General features: G+C 42.5%; 1 protein-coding gene across 4 annotated transcripts in view; it reads right to left on the bottom strand.

Annotated features, from left to right (window-relative positions):
* The window catches only part of LOC131679296 (ATP-binding cassette sub-family C member Sur), a 296,617-nt gene that overhangs the window by 245,039 nt on the left and 28,764 nt on the right, over positions 1 to 22,814 (bottom strand). For all 4 annotated transcript variants that reach the window (XM_058960005.1, XM_058960006.1, XM_058960004.1 and 1 more), the window contains exon 3: positions 16,247 to 16,569. In XM_058960005.1, coding sequence (XP_058815988.1) covers positions 16,247 to 16,569 — 323 coding nt within the window. The remainder of the gene's footprint in view (positions 1 to 16,246; positions 16,570 to 22,814) is intronic.

Raw genomic sequence — 22,814 nt, 5'->3', positions numbered from 1 at the left:
GGTTGTGTATTTATCTTGGCGTTTTCATTACGATCTAACGCTTATTATTTCAGTAAATACTAAAGAACATGGCCATAAGGAGCACCATCTTCCAGCACCGCCTCCTGCACCGATACACATGGAGATCACCGCAACAAACAAAGACGCAAATTGATCATGTTCTGATTGATGGACGGCACTTCTCGGACATTATCGACGCAAGGACCTATCGGGGCGCTAACATCGACTCGGACCACTATCTGGTGATAGTTAAACTGCGTCCAAAACTATCCGTAGTGAACAGTGTAAGATACCGGCGCCCGCCGCGGTATAACCTGGACCGACTGAGGGAAACCAACACCGTGACAACGTAAGCGCAGCATCTTGAAGCAGCGCTGCCCCCGGAGGAGGAGCTCATCGATGCTTCCCTTGAGGACTGCTGGACCAGGACTAAAGCAGCCATAAGCAGCACTGCGGAGAGCGTCCTGGGATACGTACAGAGGAGTCGACGGAACGATTGGTTCGATGGCGAGTGTCAAGAGATATTGGACGAGAAGAATGCAGCACGCGCAGCGATGTTGCTTCAAGCTACTCGTCAGAACGTGGAGTCATATCGACGGAAGCGAAAACTGACTCGTCTTTTTCAGGACAAAAAGCGCCGCCTGGAAGAATCTGAGAGAGAGAGGAGATGGAGCTGCTGTTTCGCTCTCAGGAAACGCAGGCGTTCTTCAAGAAGCTGAATGACTCTCGCAACGGTTTTGTGCCGCGGGGCGAAATGTGTAGAAACAAGGAAGGTGGCATCTTGACCGACGAACGTGAGGTGGTGAACATCTGTATGGTGCGCAGGCGGACAATCGGGGTTCGAGGAGGACGATTATGTCAGTGTCGCAGCCGACGGGGATGTACCGGCGCCCACTATGAATGAGGATAACGAGGCTATTCAACAGCTCAGGGACAACAAGGCAGCTGGTAAGGATGGTCTAGAAGCGGAATTCTTCAAGAGCTCAGGGACAACAAGGCAGCTGGTAAGGATGGTCTAGAAGCGGAATTCTTCAAGATGGGTCCGGAGAAACTGACGGAAAGCATGCACCGAATAATCGAAAGAATCTGGGACAGAGAACAGCTACCGGAGGAGTGGAAGGAAGGGGTCATCACCCCGATATACAAGAAAGTCTTCTGTCTTCTGTCTTCTGTCTTCTGTCTTCTGTCTTCTGTCTTCTGTCTTCTGTCTTCTGTCTTCTGTCTTCTGTCTTCTGTCTTCTGTCTTCTGTCTTCTGTTTTCTGTCTTCTGTCTTCTGTCTTCTGTCTTCTGTCTTCTGTCTTCTGTCTTCTGTCTTCTGTCTTCTGTCTTCTGTCTTCTGTCTTCTGTCTTCTGTCTTCTGTCTTCTGTCTTCTGTCTTCTGTCTTCTGTCTTCTGTCTTCTGTCTTCTGTCTTCTGTCTTCTGTCTTCTGTCTTCTGTCTTCTGTCTTCTGTCTTCTGTCTTCTGTCTTCTGTCTTCTGTCTTCTGTCTTCTGTCTTCTGTCTTCTGTCTTCTGTCTTCTGTCTTCTGTCTTCTGTCTTCTGTCTTCTGTCTTCTGTCTTCTGTCTTCTGTCTTCTGTCTTCTGTCTTCTGTCTTCTGTCTTCTGTCTTCTGTCTTCTGTCTTCTGTCTTCTGTCTTCTGTCTTCTGTCTTCTGTCTTCTGTCTTCTGTCTTCTGTCTTCTGTCTTCTGTCTTCTGTCTTCTGTCTTCTGTCTTCTGTCTTCTGTCTTCTGTCTTCTGTCTTCTGTCTTCTGTCTTCTGTCTTCTGTCTTCTGTCTTCTGTCTTCTGTCTTCTGTCTTCTGTCTTCTGTCTTCTGTCTTCTGTCTTCTGTCTTCTGTCTTCTGTCTTCTGTCTTCTGTCTTCTGTCTTCTGTCTTCTGTCTTCTGTCTTCTGTCTTCTGTCTTCTGTCTTCTGTCTTCTGTCTTCTGTCTTCTGTCTTCTGTCTTCTGTCTTCTGTTTTCTGTCTTCTGTCTTCTGTCTTCTGTCTTCTGTCTTCTGTCTTCTGTCTTCTGTCTTCTGTCTTCTGTCTTCTGTCTTCTGTCATCTGTCTTCTGTCTTCTGTCTTCTGTCTTCTGTCTTCTGTCTTCTGTCTTCTGTCTTCTGTCTTCTGTCTTCTGTCTTCTGTCTTCTGTCTTCTGTCTTCTGTCTTCTGTCTTCTGTCTTCTGTCTTCTGTCTTCTGTCTTCTGTCTTCTGTCTTCTGTCTTCTGTCTTCTGTCTTCTGTCTTCTGTCTTCTGTCTTCTGTCTTCTGTCTTCTGTCTTCTGTCTTCTGTCTTCTGTCTTCTGTCTTCTGTCTTCTGTCTTCTGTCTTCTGTCTTCTGTCTTCTGTCTTCTGTCTTCTGTCTTCTGTCTTCTGTCTTCTGTCTTCTGTCTTCTGTCTTCTGTCTTCTGTCTTCTGTCTTCTGTCTTCTGTCTTCTGTCTTCTGTCTTCTGTCTTCTGTCTTCTGTCTTCTGTCTTCTGTCTTCTGTCTTCTGTCTTCTGTCTTCTGTCTTCTGTCTTCTGTCTTCTGTCTTCTGTCTTCTGTCTTCTGTCTTCTGTCTTCTGTCTTCTGTCTTCTGTCTTCTGTCTTCTGTCTTCTGTCTTCTGTCTTCTGTCTTCTGTCTTCTGTCTTCTGTCTTCTGTCTTCTGTCTTCTGTCTTCTGTCTTCTGTCTTCTGTCTTCTGTCTTCTGTCTTCTGTCTTCTGTCTTCTGTCTTCTGTCTTCTGTCTTCTGTCTTCTGTCTTCTGTCTTCTGTCTTCTGTCTTCTGTCTTCTGTCTTCTGTCTTCTGTCTTCTGTCTTCTGTCTTCTGTCTTCTGTCTTCTGTCTTCTGTCTTCTGTCTTCTGTCTTCTGTCTTCTGTCTTCTGTCTTCTGTCTTCTGTCTTCTGTCTTCTGTCTTCTGTCTTCTGTCTTCTGTCTTCTGTCTTCTGTCTTCTGTCTTCTGTCTTCTGTCTTCTGTCTTCTGTCTTCTGTCTTCTGTCTTCTGTCTTCTGTCTTCTGTCTTCTGTCTTCTGTCTTCTGTCTTCTGTCTTCTGTCTTCTGTCTTCTGTCTTCTGTCTTCTGTCTTCTGTCTTCTGTCTTCTGTCTTCTGTCTTCTGTCTTCTGTCTTCTGTCTTCTGTCTTCTGTCTTCTGTCTTCTGTCTTCTGTCTTCTGTCTTCTGTCTTCTGTCTTCTGTCTTCTGTCTTCTGTCTTCTGTCTTCTGTCTTCTGTCTTCTGTCTTCTGTCTTCTGTCTTCTGTCTTCTGTCTTCTGTCTTCTGTCTTCTGTCTTCTGTCTTCTGTCTTCTGTCTTCTGTCTTCTGTCTTCTGTCTTCTGTCTTCTGTCTTCTGTCTTCTGTCTTCTGTCTTCTGTCTTCTGTCTTCTGTCTTCTGTCTTCTGTCTTCTGTCTTCTGTCTTCTGTCTTCTGTCTTCTGTCTTCTGTCTTCTGTCTTCTGTCTTCTGTCTTCTGTCTTCTGTCTTCTGTCTTCTGTCTTCTGTCTTCTGTCTTCTGTCTTCTGTCTTCTGTCTTCTGTCTTCTGTCTTCTGTCTTCTGTCTTCTGTCTTCTGTCTTCTGTCTTCTGTCTTCTGTCTTCTGTCTTCTGTCTTCTGTCTTCTGTCTTCTGTCTTCTGTCTTCTGTCTTCTGTCTTCTGTCTTCTGTCTTCTGTCTTCTGTCTTCTGTCTTCTGTCTTCTGTCTTCTGTCTTCTGTCTTCTGTCTTCTGTCTTCTGTCTTCTGTCTTCTGTCTTCTGTCTTCTGTCTTCTGTCTTCTGTCTTCTGTCTTCTGTCTTCTGTCTTCTGTCTTCTGTCTTCTGTCTTCTGTCTTCTGTCTTCTGTCTTCTGTCTTCTGTCTTCTGTCTTCTGTCTTCTGTCTTCTGTCTTCTGTCTTCTGTCTTCTGTCTTCTGTCTTCTGTCTTCTGTCTTCTGTCTTCTGTCTTCTGTCTTCTGTCTTCTGTCTTCTGTCTTCTGTCTTCTGTCTTCTGTCTTCTGTCTTCTGTCTTCTGTCTTCTGTCTTCTGTCTTCTGTCTTCTGTCTTCTGTCTTCTGTCTTCTGTCTTCTGTCTTCTGTCTTCTGTCTTCTGTCTTCTGTCTTCTGTCTTCTGTCTTCTGTCTTCTGTCTTCTGTCTTCTGTCTTCTGTCTTCTGTCTTCTGTCTTCTGTCTTCTGTCTTCTGTCTTCTGTCTTCTGTCTTCTGTCTTCTGTCTTCTGTCTTCTGTCTTCTGTCTTCTGTCTTCTGTCTTCTGTCTTCTGTCTTCTGTCTTCTGTCTTCTGTCTTCTGTCTTCTGTCTTCTGTCTTCTGTCTTCTGTCTTCTGTCTTCTGTCTTCTGTCTTCTGTCTTCTGTCTTCTGTCTTCTGTCTTCTGTCTTCTGTCTTCTGTCTTCTGTCTTCTGTCTTCTGTCTTCTGTCTTCTGTCTTCTGTCTTCTGTCTTCTGTCTTCTGTCTTCTGTCTTCTGTCTTCTGTCTTCTGTCTTCTGTCTTCTGTCTTCTGTCTTCTGTCTTCTGTCTTCTGTCTTCTGTCTTCTGTCTTCTGTCTTCTGTCTTCTGTCTTCTGTCTTCTGTCTTCTGTCTTCTGTCTTCTGTCTTCTGTCTTCTGTCTTCTGTCTTCTGTCTTCTGTCTTCTGTCTTCTGTCTTCTGTCTTCTGTCTTCTGTCTTCTGTCTTCTGTCTTCTGTCTTCTGTCTTCTGTCTTCTGTCTTCTGTCTTCTGTCTTCTGTCTTCTGTCTTCTGTCTTCTGTCTTCTGTCTTCTGTCTTCTGTCTTCTGTCTTCTGTCTTCTGTCTTCTGTCTTCTGTCTTCTGTCTTCTGTCTTCTGTCTTCTGTCTTCTGTCTTCTGTCTTCTGTCTTCTGTCTTCTGTCTTCTGTCTTCTGTCTTCTGTCTTCTGTCTTCTGTCTTCTGTCTTCTGTCTTCTGTCTTCTGTCTTCTGTCTTCTGTCTTCTGTCTTCTGTCTTCTGTCTTCTGTCTTCTGTCTTCTGTCTTCTGTCTTCTGTCTTCTGTCTTCTGTCTTCTGTCTTCTGTCTTCTGTCTTCTGTCTTCTGTCTTCTGTCTTCTGTCTTCTGTCTTCTGTCTTCTGTCTTCTGTCTTCTGTCTTCTGTCTTCTGTCTTCTGTCTTCTGTCTTCTGTCTTCTGTCTTCTGTCTTCTGTCTTCTGTCTTCTGTCTTCTGTCTTCTGTCTTCTGTCTTCTGTCTTCTGTCTTCTGTCTTCTGTCTTCTGTCTTCTGTCTTCTGTCTTCTGTCTTCTGTCTTCTGTCTTCTGTCTTCTGTCTTCTGTCTTCTGTCTTCTGTCTTCTGTCTTCTGTCTTCTGTCTTCTGTCTTCTGTCTTCTGTCTTCTGTCTTCTGTCTTCTGTCTTCTGTCTTCTGTCTTCTGTCTTCTGTCTTCTGTCTTCTGTCTTCTGTCTTCTGTCTTCTGTCTTCTGTCTTCTGTCTTCTGTCTTCTGTCTTCTGTCTTCTGTCTTCTGTCTTCTGTCTTCTGTCTTCTGTCTTCTGTCTTCTGTCTTCTGTCTTCTGTCTTCTGTCTTCTGTCTTCTGTCTTCTGTCTTCTGTCTTCTGTCTTCTGTCTTCTGTCTTCTGTCTTCTGTCTTCTGTCTTCTGTCTTCTGTCTTCTGTCTTCTGTCTTCTGTCTTCTGTCTTCTGTCTTCTGTCTTCTGTCTTCTGTCTTCTGTCTTCTGTCTTCTGTCTTCTGTCTTCTGTCTTCTGTCTTCTGTCTTCTGTCTTCTGTCTTCTGTCTTCTGTCTTCTGTCTTCTGTCTTCTGTCTTCTGTCTTCTGTCTTCTGTCTTCTGTCTTCTGTCTTCTGTCTTCTGTCTTCTGTCTTCTGTCTTCTGTCTTCTGTCTTCTGTCTTCTGTCTTCTGTCTTCTGTCTTCTGTCTTCTGTCTTCTGTCTTCTGTCTTCTGTCTTCTGTCTTCTGTCTTCTGTCTTCTGTCTTCTGTCTTCTGTCTTCTGTCTTCTGTCTTCTGTCTTCTGTCTTCTGTCTTCTGTCTTCTGTCTTCTGTCTTCTGTCTTCTGTCTTCTGTCTTCTGTCTTCTGTCTTCTGTCTTCTGTCTTCTGTCTTCTGTCTTCTGTCTTCTGTCTTCTGTCTTCTGTCTTCTGTCTTCTGTCTTCTGTCTTCTGTCTTCTGTCTTCTGTCTTCTGTCTTCTGTCTTCTGTCTTCTGTCTTCTGTCTTCTGTCTTCTGTCTTCTGTCTTCTGTCTTCTGTCTTCTGTCTTCTGTCTTCTGTCTTCTGTCTTCTGTCTTCTGTCTTCTGTCTTCTGTCTTCTGTCTTCTGTCTTCTGTCTTCTGTCTTCTGTCTTCTGTCTTCTGTCTTCTGTCTTCTGTCTTCTGTCTTCTGTCTTCTGTCTTCTGTCTTCTGTCTTCTGTCTTCTGTCTTCTGTCTTCTGTCTTCTGTCTTCTGTCTTCTGTCTTCTGTCTTCTGTCTTCTGTCTTCTGTCTTCTGTCTTCTGTCTTCTGTCTTCTGTCTTCTGTCTTCTGTCTTCTGTCTTCTGTCTTCTGTCTTCTGTCTTCTGTCTTCTGTCTTCTGTCTTCTGTCTTCTGTCTTCTGTCTTCTGTCTTCTGTCTTCTGTCTTCTGTCTTCTGTCTTCTGTCTTCTGTCTTCTGTCTTCTGTCTTCTGTCTTCTGTCTTCTGTCTTCTGTCTTCTGTCTTCTGTCTTCTGTCTTCTGTCTTCTGTCTTCTGTCTTCTGTCTTCTGTCTTCTGTCTTCTGTCTTCTGTCTTCTGTCTTCTGTCTTCTGTCTTCTGTCTTCTGTCTTCTGTCTTCTGTCTTCTGTCTTCTGTCTTCTGTCTTCTGTCTTCTGTCTTCTGTCTTCTGTCTTCTGTCTTCTGTCTTCTGTCTTCTGTCTTCTGTCTTCTGTCTTCTGTCTTCTGTCTTCTGTCTTCTGTCTTCTGTCTTCTGTCTTCTGTCTTCTGTCTTCTGTCTTCTGTCTTCTGTCTTCTGTCTTCTGTCTTCTGTCTTCTGTCTTCTGTCTTCTGTCTTCTGTCTTCTGTCTTCTGTCTTCTGTCTTCTGTCTTCTGTCTTCTGTCTTCTGTCTTCTGTCTTCTGTCTTCTGTCTTCTGTCTTCTGTCTTCTGTCTTCTGTCTTCTGTCTTCTGTCTTCTGTCTTCTGTCTTCTGTCTTCTGTCTTCTGTCTTCTGTCTTCTGTCTTCTGTCTTCTGTCTTCTGTCTTCTGTCTTCTGTCTTCTGTCTTCTGTCTTCTGTCTTCTGTCTTCTGTCTTCTGTCTTCTGTCTTCTGTCTTCTGTCTTCTGTCTTCTGTCTTCTGTCTTCTGTCTTCTGTCTTCTGTCTTCTGTCTTCTGTCTTCTGTCTTCTGTCTTCTGTCTTCTGTCTTCTGTCTTCTGTCTTCTGTCTTCTGTCTTCTGTCTTCTGTCTTCTGTCTTCTGTCTTCTGTCTTCTGTCTTCTGTCTTCTGTCTTCTGTCTTCTGTCTTCTGTCTTCTGTCTTCTGTCTTCTGTCTTCTGTCTTCTGTCTTCTGTCTTCTGTCTTCTGTCTTCTGTCTTCTGTCTTCTGTCTTCTGTCTTCTGTCTTCTGTCTTCTGTCTTCTGTCTTCTGTCTTCTGTCTTCTGTCTTCTGTCTTCTGTCTTCTGTCTTCTGTCTTCTGTCTTCTGTCTTCTGTCTTCTGTCTTCTGTCTTCTGTCTTCTGTCTTCTGTCTTCTGTCTTCTGTCTTCTGTCTTCTGTCTTCTGTCTTCTGTCTTCTGTCTTCTGTCTTCTGTCTTCTGTCTTCTGTCTTCTGTCTTCTGTCTTCTGTCTTCTGTCTTCTGTCTTCTGTCTTCTGTCTTCTGTCTTCTGTCTTCTGTCTTCTGTCTTCTGTCTTCTGTCTTCTGTCTTCTGTCTTCTGTCTTCTGTCTTCTGTCTTCTGTCTTCTGTCTTCTGTCTTCTGTCTTCTGTCTTCTGTCTTCTGTCTTCTGTCTTCTGTCTTCTGTCTTCTGTCTTCTGTCTTCTGTCTTCTGTCTTCTGTCTTCTGTCTTCTGTCTTCTGTCTTCTGTCTTCTGTCTTCTGTCTTCTGTCTTCTGTCTTCTGTCTTCTGTCTTCTGTCTTCTGTCTTCTGTCTTCTGTCTTCTGTCTTCTGTCTTCTGTCTTCTGTCTTCTGTCTTCTGTCTTCTGTCTTCTGTCTTCTGTCTTCTGTCTTCTGTCTTCTGTCTTCTGTCTTCTGTCTTCTGTCTTCTGTCTTCTGTCTTCTGTCTTCTGTCTTCTGTCTTCTGTCTTCTGTCTTCTGTCTTCTGTCTTCTGTCTTCTGTCTTCTGTCTTCTGTCTTCTGTCTTCTGTCTTCTGTCTTCTGTCTTCTGTCTTCTGTCTTCTGTCTTCTGTCTTCTGTCTTCTGTCTTCTGTCTTCTGTCTTCTGTCTTCTGTCTTCTGTCTTCTGTCTTCTGTCTTCTGTCTTCTGTCTTCTGTCTTCTGTCTTCTGTCTTCTGTCTTCTGTCTTCTGTCTTCTGTCTTCTGTCTTCTGTCTTCTGTCTTCTGTCTTCTGTCTTCTGTCTTCTGTCTTCTGTCTTCTGTCTTCTGTCTTCTGTCTTCTGTCTTCTGTCTTCTGTCTTCTGTCTTCTGTCTTCTGTCTTCTGTCTTCTGTCTTCTGTCTTCTGTCTTCTGTCTTCTGTCTTCTGTCTTCTGTCTTCTGTCTTCTGTCTTCTGTCTTCTGTCTTCTGTCTTCTGTCTTCTGTCTTCTGTCTTCTGTCTTCTGTCTTCTGTCTTCTGTCTTCTGTCTTCTGTCTTCTGTCTTCTGTCTTCTGTCTTCTGTCTTCTGTCTTCTGTCTTCTGTCTTCTGTCTTCTGTCTTCTGTCTTCTGTCTTCTGTCTTCTGTCTTCTGTCTTCTGTCTTCTGTCTTCTGTCTTCTGTCTTCTGTCTTCTGTCTTCTGTCTTCTGTCTTCTGTCTTCTGTCTTCTGTCTTCTGTCTTCTGTCTTCTGTCTTCTGTCTTCTGTCTTCTGTCTTCTGTCTTCTGTCTTCTGTCTTCTGTCTTCTGTCTTCTGTCTTCTGTCTTCTGTCTTCTGTCTTCTGTCTTCTGTCTTCTGTCTTCTGTCTTCTGTCTTCTGTCTTCTGTCTTCTGTCTTCTGTCTTCTGTCTTCTGTCTTCTGTCTTCTGTCTTCTGTCTTCTGTCTTCTGTCTTCTGTCTTCTGTCTTCTGTCTTCTGTCTTCTGTCTTCTGTCTTCTGTCTTCTGTCTTCTGTCTTCTGTCTTCTGTCTTCTGTCTTCTGTCTTCTGTCTTCTGTCTTCTGTCTTCTGTCTTCTGTCTTCTGTCTTCTGTCTTCTGTCTTCTGTCTTCTGTCTTCTGTCTTCTGTCTTCTGTCTTCTGTCTTCTGTCTTCTGTCTTCTGTCTTCTGTCTTCTGTCTTCTGTCTTCTGTCTTCTGTCTTCTGTCTTCTGTCTTCTGTCTTCTGTCTTCTGTCTTCTGTCTTCTGTCTTCTGTCTTCTGTCTTCTGTCTTCTGTCTTCTGTCTTCTGTCTTCTGTCTTCTGTCTTCTGTCTTCTGTCTTCTGTCTTCTGTCTTCTGTCTTCTGTCTTCTGTCTTCTGTCTTCTGTCTTCTGTCTTCTGTCTTCTGTCTTCTGTCTTCTGTCTTCTGTCTTCTGTCTTCTGTCTTCTGTCTTCTGTCTTCTGTCTTCTGTCTTCTGTCTTCTGTCTTCTGTCTTCTGTCTTCTGTCTTCTGTCTTCTGTCTTCTGTCTTCTGTCTTCTGTCTTCTGTCTTCTGTCTTCTGTCTTCTGTCTTCTGTCTTCTGTCTTCTGTCTTCTGTCTTCTGTCTTCTGTCTTCTGTCTTCTGTCTTCTGTCTTCTGTCTTCTGTCTTCTGTCTTCTGTCTTCTGTCTTCTGTCTTCTGTCTTCTGTCTTCTGTCTTCTGTCTTCTGTCTTCTGTCTTCTGTCTTCTGTCTTCTGTCTTCTGTCTTCTGTCTTCTGTCTTCTGTCTTCTGTCTTCTGTCTTCTGTCTTCTGTCTTCTGTCTTCTGTCTTCTGTCTTCTGTCTTCTGTCTTCTGTCTTCTGTCTTCTGTCTTCTGTCTTCTGTCTTCTGTCTTCTGTCTTCTGTCTTCTGTCTTCTGTCTTCTGTCTTCTGTCTTCTGTCTTCTGTCTTCTGTCTTCTGTCTTCTGTCTTCTGTCTTCTGTCTTCTGTCTTCTGTCTTCTGTCTTCTGTCTTCTGTCTTCTGTCTTCTGTCTTCTGTCTTCTGTCTTCTGTCTTCTGTCTTCTGTCTTCTGTCTTCTGTCTTCTGTCTTCTGTCTTCTGTCTTCTGTCTTCTGTCTTCTGTCTTCTGTCTTCTGTCTTCTGTCTTCTGTCTTCTGTCTTCTGTCTTCTGTCTTCTGTCTTCTGTCTTCTGTCTTCTGTCTTCTGTCTTCTGTCTTCTGTCTTCTGTCTTCTGTCTTCTGTCTTCTGTCTTCTGTCTTCTGTCTTCTGTCTTCTGTCTTCTGTCTTCTGTCTTCTGTCTTCTGTCTTCTGTCTTCTGTCTTCTGTCTTCTGTCTTCTGTCTTCTGTCTTCTGTCTTCTGTCTTCTGTCTTCTGTCTTCTGTCTTCTGTCTTCTGTCTTCTGTCTTCTGTCTTCTGTCTTCTGTCTTCTGTCTTCTGTCTTCTGTCTTCTGTCTTCTGTCTTCTGTCTTCTGTCTTCTGTCTTCTGTCTTCTGTCTTCTGTCTTCTGTCTTCTGTCTTCTGTCTTCTGTCTTCTGTCTTCTGTCTTCTGTCTTCTGTCTTCTGTCTTCTGTCTTCTGTCTTCTGTCTTCTGTCTTCTGTCTTCTGTCTTCTGTCTTCTGTCTTCTGTCTTCTGTCTTCTGTCTTCTGTCTTCTGTCTTCTGTCTTCTGTCTTCTGTCTTCTGTCTTCTGTCTTCTGTCTTCTGTCTTCTGTCTTCTGTCTTCTGTCTTCTGTCTTCTGTCTTCTGTCTTCTGTCTTCTGTCTTCTGTCTTCTGTCTTCTGTCTTCTGTCTTCTGTCTTCTGTCTTCTGTCTTCTGTCTTCTGTCTTCTGTCTTCTGTCTTCTGTCTTCTGTCTTCTGTCTTCTGTCTTCTGTCTTCTGTCTTCTGTCTTCTGTCTTCTGTCTTCTGTCTTCTGTCTTCTGTCTTCTGTCTTCTGTCTTCTGTCTTCTGTCTTCTGTCTTCTGTCTTCTGTCTTCTGTCTTCTGTCTTCTGTCTTCTGTCTTCTGTCTTCTGTCTTCTGTCTTCTGTCTTCTGTCTTCTGTCTTCTGTCTTCTGTCTTCTGTCTTCTGTCTTCTGTCTTCTGTCTTCTGTCTTCTGTCTTCTGTCTTCTGTCTTCTGTCTTCTGTCTTCTGTCTTCTGTCTTCTGTCTTCTGTCTTCTGTCTTCTGTCTTCTGTCTTCTGTCTTCTGTCTTCTGTCTTCTGTCTTCTGTCTTCTGTCTTCTGTCTTCTGTCTTCTGTCTTCTGTCTTCTGTCTTCTGTCTTCTGTCTTCTGTCTTCTGTCTTCTGTCTTCTGTCTTCTGTCTTCTGTCTTCTGTCTTCTGTCTTCTGTCTTCTGTCTTCTGTCTTCTGTCTTCTGTCTTCTGTCTTCTGTCTTCTGTCTTCTGTCTTCTGTCTTCTGTCTTCTGTCTTCTGTCTTCTGTCTTCTGTCTTCTGTCTTCTGTCTTCTGTCTTCTGTCTTCTGTCTTCTGTCTTCTGTCTTCTGTCTTCTGTCTTCTGTCTTCTGTCTTCTGTCTTCTGTCTTCTGTCTTCTGTCTTCTGTCTTCTGTCTTCTGTCTTCTGTCTTCTGTCTTCTGTCTTCTGTCTTCTGTCTTCTGTCTTCTGTCTTCTGTCTTCTGTCTTCTGTCTTCTGTATTCTGTCTTCTGTCTTCTGTCTTCTGTCTTCTGTCTTCTGTCTTCTGTCTTCTGTCTTCTGTCTTCTGTCTTCTGTCTTCTGTCTTCTGTCTTCTGTCTTCTGTCTTCTGTCTTCTGTCTTCTGTCTTCTGTCTTCTGTCTTCTGTCTTCTGTCTTCTGTCTTCTGTCTTCTGTCTTCTGTCTTCTGTCTTCTGTCTTCTGTCTTCTGTCTTCTGTCTTCTGTCTTCTGTCTTCTGTCTTCTGTCTTCTGTCTTCTGTCTTCTGTCTTCTGTCTTCTGTCTTCTGTCTTCTGTCTTCTGTCTTCTGTCTTCTGTCTTCTGTCTTCTGTCTTCTGTCTTCTGTCTTCTGTCTTCTGTCTTCTGTCTTCTGTCTTCTGTCTTCTGTCTTCTGTCTTCTGTCTTCTGTCTTCTGTCTTCTGTCTTCTGTCTTCTGTCTTCTGTCTTCTGTCTTCTGTCTTCTGTCTTCTGTCTTCTGTCTTCTGTCTTCTGTCTTCTGTCTTCTGTCTTCTGTCTTCTGTCTTCTGTCTTCTGTCTTCTGTCTTCTGTCTTCTGTCTTCTGTCTTCTGTCTTCTGTCTTCTGTCTTCTGTCTTCTGTCTTCTGTCTTCTGTCTTCTGTCTTCTGTCTTCTGTCTTCTGTCTTCTGTCTTCTGTCTTCTGTCTTCTGTCTTCTGTCTTCTGTCTTCTGTCTTCTGTCTTCTGTCTTCTGTCTTCTGTCTTCTGTCTTCTGTCTTCTGTCTTCTGTCTTCTGTCTTCTGTCTTCTGTCTTCTGTCTTCTGTCTTCTGTCTTCTGTCTTCTGTCTTCTGTCTTCTGTCTTCTGTCTTCTGTCTTCTGTCTTCTGTCTTCTGTCTTCTGTCTTCTGTCTTCTGTCTTCTGTCTTCTGTCTTCTGTCTTCTGTCTTCTGTCTTCTGTCTTCTGTCTTCTGTCTTCTGTCTTCTGTCTTCTGTCTTCTGTCTTCTGTCTTCTGTCTTCTGTCTTCTGTCTTCTGTCTTCTGTCTTCTGTCTTCTGTCTTCTGTCTTCTGTCTTCTGTCTTCTGTCTTCTGTCTTCTGTCTTCTGTCTTCTGTCTTCTGTCTTCTGTCTTCTGTCTTCTGTCTTCTGTCTTCTGTCTTCTGTCTTCTGTCTTCTGTCTTCTGTCTTCTGTCTTCTGTCTTCTGTCTTCTGTCTTCTGTCTTCTGTCTTCTGTCTTCTGTCTTCTGTCTTCTGTCTTCTGTCTTCTGTCTTCTGTCTTCTGTCTTCTGTCTTCTGTCTTCTGTCTTCTGTCTTCTGTCTTCTGTCTTCTGTCTTCTGTCTTCTGTCTTCTGTCTTCTGTCTTCTGTCTTCTGTCTTCTGTCTTCTGTCTTCTGTCTTCTGTCTTCTGTCTTCTGTCTTCTGTCTTCTGTCTTCTGTCTTCTGTCTTCTGTCTTCTGTCTTCTGTCTTCTGTCTTCTGTCTTCTGTCTTCTGTCTTCTGTCTTCTGTCTTCTGTCTTCTGTCTTCTGTCTTCTGTCTTCTGTCTTCTGTCTTCTGTCTTCTGTCTTCTGTCTTCTGTCTTCTGTCTTCTGTCTTCTGTCTTCTGTCTTCTGTCTTCTGTCTTCTGTCTTCTGTCTTCTGTCTTCTGTCTTCTGTCTTCTGTCTTCTGTCTTCTGTCTTCTGTCTTCTGTCTTCTGTCTTCTGTCTTCTGTCTTCTGTCTTCTGTCTTCTGTCTTCTGTCTTCTGTCTTCTGTCTTCTGTCTTCTGTCTTCTGTCTTCTGTCTTCTGTCTTCTGTCTTCTGTCTTCTGTCTTCTGTCTTCTGTCTTCTGTCTTCTGTCTTCTGTCTTCTGTCTTCTGTCTTCTGTCTTCTGTCTTCTGTCTTCTGTCTTCTGTCTTCTGTCTTCTGTCTTCTGTCTTCTGTCTTCTGTCTTCTGTCTTCTGTCTTCTGTCTTCTGTCTTCTGTCTTCTGTCTTCTGTCTTCTGTCTTCTGTCTTCTGTCTTCTGTCTTCTGTCTTCTGTCTTCTGTCTTCTGTCTTCTGTCTTCTGTCTTCTGTCTTCTGTCTTCTGTCTTCTGTCTTCTGTCTTCTGTCTTCTGTCTTCTGTCTTCTGTCTTCTGTCTTCTGTCTTCTGTCTTCTGTCTTCTGTCTTCTGTCTTCTGTCTTCTGTCTTCTGTCTTCTGTCTTCTGTCTTCTGTCTTCTGTCTTCTGTCTTCTGTCTTCTGTCTTCTGTCTTCTGTCTTCTGTCTTCTGTCTTCTGTCTTCTGTCTTCTGTCTTCTGTCTTCTGTCTTCTGTCTTCTGTCTTCTGTCTTCTGTCTTCTGTCTTCTGTCTTCTGTCTTCTGTCTTCTGTCTTCTGTCTTCTGTCTTCTGTCTTCTGTCTTCTGTCTTCTGTCTTCTGTCTTCTGTCTTCTGTCTTCTGTCTTCTGTCTTCTGTCTTCTGTCTTCTGTCTTCTGTCTTCTGTCTTCTGTCTTCTGTCTTCTGTCTTCTGTCTTCTGTCTTCTGTCTTCTGTCTTCTGTCTTCTGTCTTCTGTCTTCTGTCTTCTGTCTTCTGTCTTCTGTCTTCTGTCTTCTGTCTTCTGTCTTCTGTCTTCTGTCTTCTGTCTTCTGTCTTCTGTCTTCTGTCTTCTGTCTTCTGTCTTCTGTCTTCTGTCTTCTGTCTTCTGTCTTCTGTCTTCTGGCTTCTGTCTTCTGTCTTCTGTCTTCTGTCTTCTGTCTTCTGTCTTCTGTCTTCTGTCTTCTGTCTTCTGTCTTCTGTCTTCTGTCTTCTGTCTTCTGTCTTCTGTCTTCTGTCTTCTGTCTTCTGTCTTCTGTCTTCTGTCTTCTGTCTTCTGTCTTCTGTCTTCTGTCTTCTGTCTTCTGTCTTCTGTCTTCTGGCTTCTGTCTTCTGTCTTCTGTCTTCTGTCTTCTGTCTTCTGTCTTCTGGCTTCTGTCTTCTGTCTTCTGTCTTCTGTCTTCTGTCTTCTGTCTTCTGGCTTCTGGCTTCTGTCTTCTGTCTTCTGTCTTCTGTCTTCTGTTTTCTAAAAAAGTAAATCAAACTAAACACCAAAGCAACGTTTTAAAACTGGCAAAATATCGAAAACTATTGCAATCTTTATCATTCATTTTGTTAGTTTCATAAAGACATAGACAAATTTTGATCCACTTTACATTTTTAGTGTTACTGGAAGTGTTGCAAACTCCTCGTTTGATCACAAATTTCTAAGATCTGTTTGTTTCGGCTTTGTGTCAGCGCTTTCTCGAGCTGTCATATTTGGCGGCCTCTTGAGAGAAAAATCTTGGCAAGGAATCTCATCTGCCAAATATTTCTTGGAAAACTAACAGATGCACCCACAAAGGTATCGTCAGATTCACATTCTTCCAAATCCAAGAGAACTTAATGGAATATCCTAATGAAAGGCGTAGCTCTCTTTTTTATTTATTTTTTCTGCATTGGCATCCTAATGACTTTTTGCGCACTTGCCTTTTTACTACAATGCCCCATTCATAATCTTCGCTCTCTGGAGCAATGGTTTCATGAAACAGCCAACCTCGTGATTCAGTAGATCCACGAATGAACAATTCAGATCGGTGACCACACCATCGATCTCAACTTTGTGGGCGGGCATGTAGACGTGGCGGTCCTTCATAAAATACTAGTCGCCAGTAATGCAAAATGTTTGTTTAGACAGGAAATCACTATTCTGAGCTTATCTGGGTAAACTATCGAGAAATCTGTTATGGTTGCATATTTCTGGGGAAAGAAGATCAGATGTCGTCGGTCTGATTTCAATTTGTATGATTTTATGCGGGAAGTCGGAGTCTTCGATGACGAATCTTGTACGGCATTTATTTAACCATAACCTGTGTCTTTTTCAAGAGAGTTCGAGTCTAAGCAAACAACTTTAATAATACGAACAAAGAAGCAGAAGTTACGGGAGCTACAAGAACTTTAAAGAGATTGTGGGATTGTAAAGCAAAAATTTGGGTTTTTTACTCGATGTATGGCTTGATACTACCGATTTTTTACCAAATGGCAAAGATAATATGTAAAATCTTTTAACAGCAGCGTATCATAAAAGCATGGAAGAGTAATGTGTGGAACATCTAATCTAATGAAAAGTACCGTAATTCACGAATCACCAATTTACAGCTTCTAAAAAATGTCTACTCAGTAAACTGATCTTGATATACAGTCTCCTGAATAGATATTCTGTCCGTTGCCTTCAAACACCTAGCATCAACTGATTTACATAGTTCAAGAATTGCTAACTAGAGAGCATTAGAACCACCCAAATTGAATACTAATTCGATACCAAAGTGCATTCTAATTATTGAAAAAGTTAGATTTTGATGACAAAATTTTTAAATGAAAAACATTTTCTAAGAGACTGCACGAAAACATGTTAATGGATCTACAAGTTATCTAAGATTTTTTGAGTTCTTAGCTTCTGGGCATATCCGCACAATACGACTACAATAAAAAGATGACCAACCATTGGTAAATATTAGATATATGCAAGGACGATCCTTCACACTGCCATCATGTTTGCCCCTGGCAAGTGAACAACCAAACTATTTAACACTAATGATGATTGGATTAGTATAAACAGAAAACATCTCGCCAGCAATTGAGGAGATATCCGGAAATACTCACCGCATCTATCTTTCAGTTCCACAATCCGCACAAATGCTGCTGCAACCAGTACTGCCATCAAGCCGATACAGACGGAACACAGTCCAAGCACAGCAGTCGCAACCGCTACACCACCGTCTTGGTCATGCTCGGTAAATTGATCCTGCTCGGTCAGGGCCAATTGTTCCTTCGTTGTCACGGGAAGGTTAACCTTACGGCTGTGGCCAAGCGTAGCGAGCCCATGTACTAGAAGACTGTACTGGGCCACTTCACAGATGCCAGTCAGGATCGATGCCAGGACAAACGTCGACCGCAAATTATGCAAAGCAAGCAGATTATGACGCCTGGAATACACAAAACGAAGCGGTGGGAAGAATATTAATCTCAAACTGAACACATATGCGTTATGGTTTTGGTTTTGGTTGAGTTTCTACTATGTCGGTCTGAGTGTTGCGTACTTTGTTCTACCCAGTGTTAAAATCTACAAGTGCGACCAGGATGGCATATTACTACAGGTCAAACCTCGGGAAAGACACTGCTCAACTGGCCCGACGTGCAGATTTCGACTGGACGTAATGAATTCATGTAGTAAATCATCGGTTGTTTTGAATGAAAATAAATGGTGAAATGTCCGGGCGGGGTGAAGGCTTTGAGTGGATGTAAGTGCCAGAATGGTTTGCTATTTGCCGAAGGAACTGCACTAGCAAGCATAGCGCACTACCACTCGCATCATGTACCTATTCCAACTGCTTTAGTTATAATGTCAAAGCCACAATGTATGTTGTTAGGGGTGAGTTTCTAATTGGATTCATTTATGCGGATTTGTACCAGACACCGAAGAGATGTGTAATCGTACTGAATGAATGAAGTAATTGTAGCAAAAACTATGGAGTCCATTTAATTGTGGTTTGCATCCTGTCGAACTAGTGCAAATGGGGGTTTTGTCTCTATTGTACCTAGTAGGGTACAGGACGGAACTTACAGGATATGTGAATAGTATAACGGGGCGAGGCAGTCTAGTGGTTTTCATTTGGAGAGGGTACACCTAATTTAGGTGCCATGGTTACCGAAGTTTGTTGATTACGACATCATTAGTGAAATACTTTTTCACGAAGTAATATTTACATGATTTAATGATGAGGTGTTTTGTTTTTCGATATCTTTCATGTCTTGGGCTTTGCGAGGTTTTCGATTAAAAACTGTTAACGGAGTTATTGTGGTCAATGTGGGATTAGATAATTAATTTTAAAAAAAAATTCTTTGGGGATTTCGTAGCTTTCCTGTAGGTACTAAGATGTGCACGTAACATGAAAACGAAATATAAGAAGAGTAAAAAACAACGAATGTGGGGATGAAAAATATTTTTTTTCGATTTATTTTACTTTTTGATTGTCTGAATTTCAAGTTCAACAAAAGTTCATAGAATACATTTCACCTTAAACTAATAATTCAATTTTTTTTTTGGTCTTTTGGCTTAAGCGCCAATACCTTATTTAGGACTGGTGGTATCCAACGGGGAAAAACGATCGGAAATGGTGAGTGAAGCTAAGCAATCATGTGAAAAAAATTCACCACCCAGAGGCGAGACTCGAACCCGCAACCTTTGAGACTCCGGCCCAATGCACTAACCCTTATGCTATCCCTGGGTATGGTGACATCCCAGAAAGAACATATGATTATCCCACTGGCGACGGTGATCGTACCCTGCCTGCAAAGCGAGGAATCACACACAACGGCAGCTGATCACCCCAACACATTTGATCTATTTAATTTCCCCGCTAGATACCAAGGCCCGGGTTTTTATAATCGTCTGATGTCTAATTTTTAGTTCATTACCCATCGTACTTCGGTGGGTGACAGAGCTAATGAAGACTGTCGATTTCTGGTCCCTTGCCCAGTGAACAGAGGTATGACGGGATCGAACCCGCCCGTTCGAATTAAACTAATAATTCAATTTTTTTTTTGGTCTTTTGGCTTAAGTGCCAATACCTTATTTAGGACAGGTGGTATCCAACGGGGAAAAACGATCGGAAATGGTGAGTGAAGCTAAGCAATCATGTGAAAAAAATTCACCACCCAGAGGCGAGACTCGAACCCGCAACCTTTGAGACTCCGGCCCAATGCACTAACCCTTATGCTATCCCTGGGTATGGTGACATCCCAGAAAGAACATATGATTATCCCACTGGCGACGGTGATCGTACCCTGCCCACCGAAGTACGATGGGTAATGAACTAAAAATTAGACATCAGACGATTATAAAAACCCGGGCCTTGGTATCTAGCGGGGAAATTAAATAGATCAAATGTGTTGGGGTGATCAGCTGCCGTTGTGTGTGATTCCTCGCTTTGCAGGCAGGGTACGATCACCGTCGCCAGTGGGATAATCATATGTTCTTTCTGGGATGTCACCATACCCAGGGATAGCATAAGGGTTAGTGCATTGGGCCGGAGTCTCAAAGGTTGCGGGTTCGAGTCTCGCCTCTGGGTGGTGAATTTTTTTCACATGATTGCTTAGCTTCACTCACCATTTCCGATCGTTTTCCCCGTTGGATACCACCAGTCCTACATTTCACCTTACTTCTACGGTGTCATGAACCATCTCCGAACTCAATAAAGAGCTCTAGCATTATTATACTTGGTGAATCTCTATGTCACCAATGACGTTCCTACGTTGACGTTGGCTGCGTCACTTTACAATTTTGCACAATAATGCACTACGTCAAAGTGATGTATTTTGAAATATGTGCTCTGCATGTCAAAATTCAACGTCTTAACTGCTTCGCCCGGTTCTACTCTGAATATGTCGTCTGAAATAAACATACGTTTATAAATACCTGAAAATTCTAGAAGCATTGATTAGTACAACCTTAATGCATTTACGTTCAATTCAGAATCAACACATTAAAGGCTCGGAAAGATCCATTCGAAAACTATACAGAAACTGACGGAACAATTGAGAGATTATGGACAGGTATCTGTTTGTGAAATTGAACCACAATATAATCGGTACATGTAACCAACGCTTTACTTGCCTTCTTTGAAAAAACTAGAGCGAGCGCTTCAGTCACTTTCAAAGTTTTGTTCGGAATCAAGCATTTCCTTCCATCCATATTGAATAATTGTTTGCCCAGATGGGAACAGTATAATGCATAGCCGGTGTAAATATTCTGATGATTTATATTCAAATAAGGAGAAAAGATTAGGACAAGGAGACATTGTAATGGAATTTATGCCTTCCAGTCTATCTTAGAATAAACTTGATATAAGTTATTTGTTCAAGGAAAAAATTGGTAGCTGGTATCTAAATAATTATAATTAGTTGTAATCGTACTTTCTGACAGGACCCATAGAGAAGGGCAAATGACAACCATATGTCAATTTGATTAATTTTATTATGTCGATTATAGAAACTGTAACCTTAAGATCATTCGCCTCTTTTTTCGGGTTAGAAAAATATGTTTGAAAAAAAAATATCTAATTCTTTTTGCGAGGTTGGGAATCTAACCCAGGTGAGCTGCGTTCAAGGCAATCAATTCACCAACTACGCCCCTGCAATTTAATCAGTTGTTCAATCGTGAGTGTTCCCGTCATACCTCTGGGCAAGGGACCAAAAATCGATAGTCTCCATTATCTCTGTCACCCACCGAATTACGATGGGTTATGTACTAAAATCAAACACCTGACCCTCCGGCCTTGATATCTAACGTAGAAATTAAATAGACCACATGTGTGTGATCTCGCTTTAGACACAGTGGTACGATCACAGTCGCCCAAACGATAATCGTGTGTTCTTCTTGGGACGTCATCATAGCCCAGGGATAGCATAAGGATTTGTGCATTGGGCCAGAGTCCCAAGGGTTGCGGGTTTGAATCCTGCCTCTGGGATGATTTTTTCACGTGATTGCTTTCGCTTTACTCACCGCTTGGATCTATCTTCGCCGTTGGATACCATCCAAAAAATCCTAATTTCGTACTTTTTACGCAGAATTATGCTGCGCTGGACTTGAACTCACTCAGTGGCGTAGATTGAAATTTTTCACTACAGTTTGTCTTCACATCTCGCCCTGACCAGAAGCAAAAAATCGTCCCGCGCAAGTGAAACAGTCAATTCTACCTAAAAATCAATTGGTGCCTATCACACAAGCAGTCCATATAACAATAGCCTATACCTACTGTGCGATTTAGTGATGAGTGAAGTGGAACAGTTATTAAAAGTGCAGATGAAACTCAATCTGGCTGAAGTGAAAATCCTACAAATGCATCATATCAAACATTGCGTGCTGATTTCGTTCAACAACATTAACCAAGCTGAGTCATTCGCCTCGCGAAACAACATGCAGCACACCGCCGAATGCGGCAATGTTAAATATAGCATTCCCATATACATCGAGAACGGCGCTGTAGAAGTTCGTGTCCATGATTTGGCTACGCGTACCCCTGACGGCGCGATTAAAAAATGCTTGCAAAAATACGGAGAAGTAGACTCCGTTACACATGAGACTTGGAGGAATTTTTTCCCGGGCATCCCTAACGGTGTTCGTGTGGTGAGAATGCGTGTGACCAAGCCAATTCCCTCATACATAACCGTCACAGCGTTAGGAAGTGACGATGTTCTCATTCATCAAACATCACTAGTCGCGTACCCAGGGTAAATTCCTACGTGCCAGTTCTGCACGAGGAAGCTGCACCTCGGAAAACCTTGCGTAGAAACTGTTAAGGAAAACTTAACCAATCCAACTGAAATCAGCCCTGAACCATCTTACGCTAAACCACTAACAGCTGCAAAACCAACATCTTCGGATCAAGCACCAACAACCAGCAACAACAACAACGAAACGAATGCCGAAAAATACGAACATACAATGACGACCGATAAGAGTAAGACACAAACTGGAACATCTGACCGCGAGCAGCAGGAAAGTAGTACGGATGAGGACATGGACATGAACGACAACGCAAAAGAAGACAAACGGATCGAACCTCAAATGGCAGTGGACAACACTGGCAATATTTCGCCCCCTAGAAAAAGGATCTCAACACGCAGCAGAAAGCTGCGTCTAAACGAGACAAAAAAGTTAACATAGTTGTTTTTTTATTTATTGTAAAAAACGAACAATCGGCCTCGTTGAGCTACCGCATTTGGGCCTAAATAAATTTAATAAAAAAAAAATTTCACTTAAGAGAGGGGTATCTTTAGACCGTCCGGGGCCCCTGATCACAGCAGGACAGAGATACTTTATGCCGATTTCAGGATTACGATGTTGAACCTTATTAGTTGTTATCTTGCCTATAGTGAAACGCCAGTTAGCATATATTTTCTAATTTCGACCTGGTTCAATTTTTTTACAAACAACCCAGTCCAGAGCCGTCTTACCACCATTAATTACCATTATTATTTAACAGGAAAAAAAATTTCAGATTTTAAAAATAAAACTTATTTTATAATGGTTTCTCTGCAGTTAAAAAAAATGTTTTGAAGCTTGCAATTAAATTAAAAATTGAAATTAAGAACAGTGCAAAGCTTGCTAATCTGTTTTCGAGGTTATTGCGCGTCCTCGGCCTCCTCGAGGTTTGGCATTTTTTGTGTGTGCACGACAGCCATTATTCAACCAGCACAGCAATAGCAGTGTATTGTTTCCTGTGGTCCACTAGGATGTTGATAACAGTCAATTATCTTTCTCCGGACAAAACCAGCCTAAAAGGCGTGTGACATCCGGCGGGTTGAAGAATTTCAACCAAGAATTGATCCACTGAGTTCCTGCTCGCATGTCGTACGAGGCGACTGAAAACAGAAGTCCTCAAGTCAAGGTGTTTCTCCGTGCCGAGGACTGAATGGCTGGTAAGACTAAAATATGCCAATCGCACAAGGAATGTCGTAGGTCTTACCCTTGCGGTATTACGCGAATCTCTGACGTAGTGGACGTTTGTTTCTTCGCAAATCCTGGGATTCAAATGATGGTCATGTCCCTAATACCCATTTTGGGGGTCACTACAGGCGATTTTAAGCCAACATGTTGAGTATCTTCAAGTTTCTGTAAAACAAGCGCTGATGATGAAATGTGTAGTACACTCAGGTTTTTTTTCTTACGCGGTTTTTTACGCGGATTTTTGAATTTACGCGGTTTTCTTTAGCGCGGAGTTATGAATTTACGCAGTTTTTTTTTTAATTTACGCTGATTTTTAAATTTACTCGGTATCCATTCACGAGGTTTCCATCAACGCGAGTTTCTAAATTTACGCGGTCTTCATTTTCGCGGATTTTGAAATTCACGCGATTTTTATTCACGCGGATTTTGAAATTTACGAAGTTTTCATTTACGCGGCCTGTATCCCCCGCGTAAAAAAACTGAGTGTTCTGTGATCGAGTACAGTTAGAGTAGCAAAAAAAATCAATCTGTAGTATAAACGTACAGCAACTACGAATCTATCCCGCCTTGTGCAGAAAGGAAAAGCTTCTATAGCTTTAGCTCAAGAGCTGTATGTCCATAAAGGAAACTTCTATGTTGGAAACGAAGCCCCGTCTTCGTAGCTTTCAACAAAAATGACATGACAAATCTACGTGAAATAATTCGTGCATGTATACTTGC

This window comes from Topomyia yanbarensis, chromosome 2, assembly GCF_030247195.1.
Source record: "Topomyia yanbarensis strain Yona2022 chromosome 2, ASM3024719v1, whole genome shotgun sequence".
Lineage (NCBI taxonomy): Eukaryota > Metazoa > Arthropoda > Insecta > Diptera > Culicidae > Topomyia > Topomyia yanbarensis.
Note: the sequence above shows the minus strand (reverse complement) of the source record. Positions and strands in the feature narration are given on the sequence as shown.